The sequence below is a fragment of the Rhamphochromis longiceps genome, linkage group LG6 (genome assembly GCF_057381845.1).
Source record: "Rhamphochromis longiceps isolate RC_006_pf linkage group LG6, R_longiceps_female_GT1.1, whole genome shotgun sequence".
NCBI classification, from domain to species: domain Eukaryota; kingdom Metazoa; phylum Chordata; class Actinopteri; order Cichliformes; family Cichlidae; genus Rhamphochromis; species Rhamphochromis longiceps.
The window spans coordinates 29023425-29032447 of NC_140562.1; the positions used below are offsets into that span (position 1 = coordinate 29023425).

At 41.4% G+C, this 9023-nt stretch overlaps 1 protein-coding gene across 1 annotated transcript; it reads left to right on the plus strand.

Moving 5' to 3' along the window:
• Window positions 1-4524: 4524 nt before the first annotated feature.
• Window positions 4525-8755, plus strand: LOC146668220 (transcription factor SOX-10-like). Its single transcript, XM_085410109.1, has 4 exons — window positions 4525-4672; window positions 5035-5693; window positions 6085-6356; window positions 6596-8755. The coding sequence occupies exons 2-4, from the start codon at window positions 5257-5259 to the stop codon at window positions 7381-7383; spliced, it is 1497 nt and encodes a 498-aa protein (XP_085266235.1). The 5' UTR covers window positions 4525-4672; window positions 5035-5256; the 3' UTR covers window positions 7384-8755.
• Window positions 8756-9023: the final 268 nt, after the last annotated feature.

Below are 9023 nucleotides of genomic sequence, written 5' to 3' on the forward strand. Positions count from 1 at the left end.
TGATGTTCAGTTTTATTGATAGTCTACTTTAAGAGCTGGAAATCCCCAAGCTAATGCACTGACCTCGACTGTTCTTTTGTATTTTGGTAAAGACTCTCAGAGGAACTAAGAGTGTTTATGAATCACATTTTGTACTAAGTAAGAAAACACAGAGGAACCAAACATATGAGACTGCTTCAATCTCATAGGAATATTTTGTGGTGAAATATGAAACTACGGCTTAAATGTGCCACTTCTCAAATATAATTTCAGATTCTTTTCTTCTTTTTTCTACATTTGCCATCATTCGGAACAAATGACGCCATTCATTTCAGGCCAAATGTGCCTATTGACATCAGAATGAATGCCTTCCATCAATTATGCACCAGTTTGATGCAGAATGTGACCCAGCATGTGAATATTTGACCGCTGTGCATGCTTTCCTTATCTGCATCCTTCTCACACACTCTCTCTCTCTCTCTCTCATATTATCTGCATCTGCCAGTTTTCCTCTCTCTTGCTTTTTCTCTCTATCCATCATCAAATTTCAGGAATTTCCCCCTGGGAGCCGTTCAAGTATTACGGCCAAAGCTGGAGGGTGCTCTCTCTTTTCCTACTTTCCTTTTCCTCCCACCACCTGACCATCTAAGTTACTGTCTTCACAAAAAACAAACAAACAAACGAAACACCCAAAAGAAAAGGTTCTTCAGAAATAAACTCATCTGAAGCAGCTTCATGTTGTTCATACATGAAAATGCTCAGTGTGCACCTGAAGAATGGCTCTTTGACCCGCCTGTTGATCAGGATCTTTGACCTCCCTGCTGATCATGGGACCTCGTCCTGCCATCCTCTCCCCGAGGAGCCACAGGAAACAAGCTCTTGTGACACAGTGGTCTGTGCAGCCATGGAGAGGCCCATTACTGCAGTCACATGGCAGGTTAGCGCAGGGACTGATGCGACCATGTGAGCTCTATTTTCTAAATAGTTACAGCTGCCCTGGGGCTCATGAGAGTTTCACACAGGACATATAAAATGCCAGAAAGTGCATGAGGGGTTTAGATTTCAGATAAAATTTGTCTCTTTCTCATTTGTTTTGTTTTGTTTGTTTGTTTGTCTTTTTGTTTGTTTTTTTATCTGTGCAAAAATGAGTCAGCTCTAAAGAGATGAAGGTGATCTTTGGTTTTAGCAGCAGGTGTAATAGGCGAGGTCTTGACATTAGATGTTTACAAAGCCCCACGTGACTTTTAAACCTTTGCTTTTTAAGAATCTTTTAAGTTTTTGATTATTTTTTAAAAGGGGACTTTTAACGCACATCCAAATATCATGGTTGCACGTAGGGAAACGCTTAAGTGAAGCATATAAGCTTCAGTATAAGGAAGAAGAGGAAGAGGAAGAAAAGTGAAAGTCGTAAATGCTATAAAATACTGTTCCTTTATATGACAGTGAATCACAGCTGGCACTGCAGACTGCCCCCAATAAATTAAAGGAGCTCGACTTCGTTTTAACTGAATTCAATCACATCTAAGATACAAATAGAATCCATGCGATGAGTAATTGTTTTTTTAATATGTGTAAAGTCATTTCAAAATCATTGAGTTTATCTAAATAAATTATCGGTCTATTTTTCTTCCGCTACATATCAAAAGACTTTTAAAAAAAGAAAGACTTTATCCAAGTGAACATCCACAAAGTTTAATCCAAATGGGCGTGGGAGTGGGTTTCAGCTGCTCTCTGGGGCCTGTTAACGCTTTTGAATTTAGAACCGATGAACAAATTTGTACACAGCGCCAAAACTAAAATACAGTCCGTTTCATGCACATATTTATTTATTTATTTATTTATTTTTAAAAGCCCATTCCTTTGTAAAATTGTGATGAGTTTTCAGACCGAAACACAGGGCTTCGTTAAACATTTGACACTTGATTTAATTAAGCAGCCTGACAGATATTTGTTTTAGTTGAATTATTAGTCAAATATTTACCTATTGCCTGTATAGTCGCTTAAAAAATAAAATAAAATAAAATAATAATTTACTATCACTAATTGAAGTTTGATTTTTTTTTTTATTTGTTTCAGTGTGGCAAAAAACAAAGGAACATTTGGTTCGGTTATGTTCTTCGATAAAAATGAATCATGCATTTACTTTTGTCGCACATGTAGTCATGAATGATGAAAATAATTTGGTCAGATTTTTTTTGTCATGCCTGATAAAACCAGAGGAAGAAAGTTATTTATTTTATTTATTTATTTTTAATCTTAAGAGGACATTTTGTTCAAATCGGCTGTAAAAATCTCGTTATATTTTCTGCATCGTTTAACATAAAACGCGATAATTACGCGATAAACTCACGGAGTACATAAAACATAAAAACGTCACAGATTCCAGAAACTTAATGTTAGTAGCAATAACTTACGCTGATTATAAGGACTTAATGAGACGAGCCTTGCGCTGAGATGATCAGATACACCTCAACGAGCAGCAGAAGCTTTTATTATTACCTGGATGTGGTTTCGACTGCCTGCTTTTTATTTTAATGGCGTTCTGATAAATTGGCGACACAGGAACCTCACGGCTCTTTCAGACATGCTCCCTGGGGGGTCGTGCACATCCAGCTGCACTAACTAAACACTCTCCGTAAAACCACAACTTCCCCCATCCCTCTCTTCTGCACAGGGCTGATGTGAAAATTGCAAACAAAATTTTAATCACTTTCTTTTTTGAAAACAAACAAACAAAACTAAACAGCAACTATCGGGTCACGTTTTCTTTCTACTGCAGACCAACAACAAAACAACAACAACACAAAACTCGGAGGCCTCACCGCAAGTCCGAGCGCTGAGGGCTGGTCGATGGGGTGCAGCATGTAGGTAGGTGTCCCCCACCATCACCAACACCACCAGCACCACTACGACTACCAACTCGTCATCCTCCAAACATCAACTTCCTACCATTAGCACCTCCGAGGCCGATATCCAGGTGCCGCAGTGTGTGTTTGAAGATAGCAAAGTGTCGGAGCGGGAGAGAAACAGAGAGATCCATGTGTCCCCGTCTGCTGCGGAGTATTTTCTATGTGTGCGCGACTAGTGTCAATGCTAGGACATAAGGGGAGAAAGACGCACACATCGCTCTCTGTTATCATTTTTTTCTCCATGTTTGCAGCACAAAACTGCTTTTTGTTCCCCTTTTTTTCATTTACGAGGGTTAATGGATAGAGGCTTGGGCGTTTGATCACATGGCTACAATTCACCTGAGATGGAGACAAAGAGAGCAAAGAGAGAAGAGAGAGAGGGAGAAAACTGAGAGTCGGGCTCAACATGAGAGGCAAAAGGATACACAGGGGTCATTGTTGCATTCATTTTGTGTGTGTGTGTGTGTGTGTGTGTGTGTCCGTTTGCGCATCAAATGCTGTTTAAGTCAATTCTCTATCTTTCCCATCATGCATTAAAATCGCGGCCTTCAATCCTGCAGCCTACAAATAGATCCTAACACGCGAACAAACGCAGAGCGGGACACGGGAAGAGGAGGTTAAGGAGACACGAAGAATGCAACATTAGATTAAAATCATAACAATAACTATAGCACCTAGTTTGTTTTAAGAGATGTCACTATTTATTGAGATTATCTGTTATTATTATTATCATTTTAAATCCAGGTGTCTTTACACGTTTTTTGTCTGTTCCTCCAATTTTCACGCAGATAGAAGCGTAAATAACTCTTAAAGATAGATTTCTCGTCTAACATTTCAATTATGAAGTATAACTCTCAAAAGTCAAAGGTTATTTCAAGTAAAGGTGTAATATCTGACATATCAGCTAACTTCAAATCATTTCAAGACATCCCTCCTTTCAGACTCTTGGGTTCCCCCCTCCCCTCTTTAAAGTCGCATCCACGAATACAAATCAATAGAATAAATTTCGTGACTGTTTTATGAATTGCAGATAATACTACGAGGAATAAGGAGATACCTTAAAAAAGGTAATGACGCTTTGTGTGATCATTATGAGGTCAAATATAGATTCAAAATGATTATTTAGCATAACGTTTATGATTTCATGATCCATAAACCCGTTCAACACATCCTGCCTAAACTGGCGTTCGTGCGTTTTTTTTCTTTTCTGTGGATTTTCTTCCCGAACTTCTGTTTACCCAAATCTCTCAAATTTGTAAGATAATTTTTTGTAAGCAGAGTTTCGTTCAGTCTGAACTGAACTTTACAATTCATTTGGTGCTTTTTCTTCAGGAACCGCACGGGGCAATAACTCTCTTCATGATTGTTTATTTGTTTGATATAACATGTCAACACGTCCAACAAAGCTGGCCTTCTCCTGCCTGTAAATGGGCGCACTGTACAGTCATTTAAGCCTCTCCAAGGTAAAAATCTCACCTCTTCTCCGTTGGAAACCTTGCAGTGATGGACAGACGGCCATTAACGCTACGTGGCTTCCGCCCAATCGGAGAGCAGCGGGATAATTAGAGGACCAATCAGAGCAGAGTCTTATTGGGAGGGCGGGGCTGGTTGTGCTGGAATGCTGCCTCTCTGGGAATGTTTTCCACTTTCAATCACTTTTTTTTCTCCCTGTCCCTCTCACAAGGCGCTCTTTAAGCTCCGGTGTTGCCACACAGAGCAGCCATTCATCGGCTCTACAGTCAGCCACACACACTTCCATGCTGAACCACTGGACATCTAAATTGGTAAGTTATGTAATTTAAAAAATGAGAGTTTATACATAAAAGTGAATGTTTGATATTAATATTTTTGCCAAACGCGTAATTATTATGTTTTATTAAACGTTGTATGGACTAAGTTGGATTAATAATAATTATGATAATAATAATAATAATGATAATAACAATATGTGTATATTTTACCGGCGGAATTTTATTTTCCGGAATGTGACATTATCGAAAAGAAATTCAGTTTCAATCGCTTTCTTATCACATTTAGTCCCGTTAAGTAACTTAACGTGTTTATCTTTAAATAAATCACGGTTCTTTTGTTTCGGACCAAAATTAAAATGATAATTGTAACAAATTTGTGTCTGTGTGGTTTTTAGATTTAGCCACTGTTGCTGTAAAGGATTTCCAGCTGAAGGTGGAAAGCATTTGGAGACTTTTACGCAGCAGTATGTCTTTGCCTTAGAAGAGTCAACAATAACTGGGATCCTTGACACCCCGGACATTTACTTGAACCCATTTAATTACTCCGAGAAGTTAGTTCTGTGGCAAAGTTTTCATTTGAGGATTGTCCTATAATTTAACGAAATTGAAAAGGAAAAATGTCCGGCGAGGAGCACAGCCTGTCCGAGGCGGAGCTGAGTCCCGCAGGGTCAGACGATGGTCACTCACTGTCACCGACTCAACCTGGAGCCACGCCCGGCCAGGACTCACCTCTGACGGGGCAGCAGCAGCTGACCGCGCTCGGTGTGGACGGCAGCAGTGATGATGGAGGCAGACCCAGAGCCAAGGAAGAGGAAGAGGACGATCGTTTCCCGATCGGCATAAGGGAGGCGGTCAGTCAGGTGCTGGACGGGTATGACTGGACACTTGTGCCAATGCCGGTGCGCGTAAACAACGGAAACAAAGCTAAACCCCACGTCAAAAGGCCAATGAACGCCTTCATGGTGTGGGCGCAAGCGGCGAGGAGGAAACTTGCGGACCAGTACCCCCACCTGCACAACGCAGAGCTCAGCAAGACACTGGGCAAACTGTGGAGGTTTGTATTTAAAAAAAAAAAAAAAAAAAAAAAAAAAAAAAAAAAAAAGGAACAGTGTGGCCATACAAGCGGCACATTTCTTGTGCGTAAAGGATGTACCGGTGCTGAATTTAAGCGTAAAATGTTTGCGCTTCAGTTTGTGGTTGTTTGGTATTAAATCGGATAGAAATAAAACCTTGGTGTTTTTCTGTTGTTCTCCTTTACGGATAGAATTTTAAAAGTAAACAAACAGATTTTAACCCAAAGAAGTAAAGAAAAAAAGATATTTATGCATTACGCATGATTCGGAAAGCAGGAGATATTTATGATCTTCAGACATATTTTAATAAAAATATTTTCAAAATGAACTTGGAAGCAATATAAGACTAGTCCTTGTTTTTCTGCCCCCTAGGCTACTGAATGAGACCGACAAGAGGCCATTCATCGAGGAGGCAGAGAGGCTGAGAAAACAGCACAAGAAGGACTACCCGGAGTACAAGTACCAGCCCCGGAGACGCAAAAATGGCAAACTGATGCCTTCTAATGAGTCAGATAGCCAGGGGGAAGGGGAGGCCAGCCACTCCCAGTCACACTACAAGACTGTGCATCTTGAGCACAATGGCGGGGCTGGGTCTCCACTGGGTGACCTGCACCACCACCACCATCATCACCACCATCCTGCTGGTAGGTGTCTTCCCGTTTCTATGGATGTCTTAATGATATTATTATTTTCACGTTGCGAGAGACCTGATCCAAAATTTCAAAACTTAAATCAAAAATCTCGAAACTTATTAATTTATGCTGTAATTTCAAAATATAACTTAAGTTAGGTAAAACAAACAAAACAAACAAAACAAACAAAAGCCTTTTTGTATCTGATGTCAAAGTTCACCTTATCATGTTGCTCCTTCTTTCTCTTTTAGGTCAGGGTCACAGCCCGCCAACTCCACCTACCACCCCAAAGACAGAGCTCCAGTCTGGGAAACTGTCAGATGCCAAGAGGGAGGGGGGAGCAGGAGCGCCTGGAGGATCAGGGGGGCCCAGGGGAGCCCTTGGGGTTGGAGCTGAAGGGTCTTCCGGTGGTCCCTCATCTTCAAGTGCTAAACCCCACATCGATTTTGGCACCATGGACATCGGCGAGATCAGCCATGAGGTGATGTCCAACATCGAGCCATTTGACGTGAACGAGTTTGACCAGTACCTCCCTCCAAATGGTCACCCTCAGAGCGCGACTGGGGCTCCTGCAGCTGGATCCTCGGCCTCATCTTACGCCTACGCCCTGGCTGCTGCAAGCGGGCACTCCGCCTGGCTGTCCAAACAGCAACAACAGCCTCAGGCCTCCCCGTCTTCCTCCGACCCATCCAAGGCTCAGATCAAAAGTGAATCTGTCTCTGGTACACACTACGCCGAAGCCTCATCCTCTCCCTCCTCAGGCACCCATGTCACCTACACCCCACTCAGCCTGCCTCACTATGGCTCTGCATTTCCATCGTTGGCCTCCAGAGCTCAGTTTGAGTACGGAGACCACCAGGCCCCCGGGGCATACTATGCCCACTCCAGCCAAGCCCCTGGGCTGTACTCAGCCTTCTCCTACATGGGCCCTACACAGAGGCCTCTGTACACTACCATAGGAGACCCCTCCAGCGTGGCACCCTCTCACAGCCCCACTCACTGGGAGCAGCCTGTTTACACCACACTCACAAGACCTTGAGGGAGACCAGCTGAGCAGAAGGAAATATGGGAAGTGTGTGAGTGGATCTGTGTGTGTGCAAATAATGTGAGTGTGAGCGCGCGTGTGTGTGTGTATGCCCGTGCCATATCGATGTTATATTAGAAGTTTTTACTTTTTTAGTCAGTTTAATGCAATGTGCATCCATGGGGCCTTAAACAGTTAAAAAAAAATACCCACACAGTATAGAGTGTGATTCCTGGGTCACCCGCCAATCAAAAGCAGAAGAAAACTTAACAAACATGTGCCATCAAAAATTTCGTATGTTGGGACATACAGGAAAGGGTGTAAAGATAGACAAGTGAACGAGACGTTGAAAGTGGACAAATGGATTGATGAGTGACTCCGATTTGACCCAGAAGTGCTGGGTTTAGACTGACATAATCAGAATTTATTAACCAAACTAAAGGTTGTTTGTGATGTCTTTGTGTTATTTTATATGAGTAGTAAGTTTATTGTCATTGTGGATATCCTAGGGTGTAACTTTATTGTGTTTGATTTGATATTACACATCAACATCTGCACCACTGCTTTTGGGGGGTAAAAAAAAAGACATCTTTCAATGATCCCTGGGGTTGTTTTTTCATGGCCGGAAAAGGATAGCTGCAACTTTTCTTTCTCTGTAGATAGCGCAGTCTCACTGTATCACTGTCCTGCCTTCATATTAACTTTGCTGAAGTGATCAATGAAGCATTTAAGGGGAAAAATAGGAAAAAGAGAGGGAAAGAGAGCTCTAAAAGATGCATTTCGACTTGTTGCTCAGTCTCGGACACTTACCTCAGCTCTGTTTGTTTTGTGCCAACAGCAAAGGAGAAATATGACTGGATACATGGGTGACTAAAGCAAATTTCCACTTTTCTTTTTGATTGCTAAGTGCCTAAAAGATTCCTGATCCACCTTTAACAGAGTTCAAATCTATAAGTGCAAAGTCTCAACCAAATCTCTCAAGATAATTGGCCAGCTTGGGTCCTGCTTAAGGATTAGAATCACATGTACGGCTGTTCTGCTCCACATGTGGGCCAAAGCCACGCTTTTGTTTTTACACTTTCTTCCTATGTTGCGCCCTCTCCCCCCTTTTACCAATGTGAATAATGGTCATTACCACAGCTTCATCTTTATTACGTGACACATACTTTATCATTTTATACTGACCCTTTTCTCACATAGTTGATATTTTTATGTAAGTAATAATGCATCGTGTCACACCTTTGTTTCTTCCATTTTGTATAATTCTGGATAGTTTTGTAAAGTGTTTGCTATACATTCACTTGAGTATTTTGCTTCCTTACCAGAAAAGCAATGTTGAAATATTATTGTTGTCATCTATTAAATCAATTTATTTATAAAAAAGAAAGTCCTGTGTGAGAGTGATTTAATGCAGTGGTAGGTGTTCAGGAATAACATATGAAGCAGTTAGCAAGTGAAGGGTGAAAAAAACTAGAAATTAATTAAAAACACGCAGCTGACGTGTGAACTGTAATAACAACACAACCAGAGCCCCACCACCATAAGCTGTTTAGTGTGTTTGTGTGTGTGGTAGGCTAAAATTGACTACTAATTCCCCCACATTTAATCGGCTGGGGACTGCGTGTTACTGAGAAAGACAAAGAGAGCCATTCAAC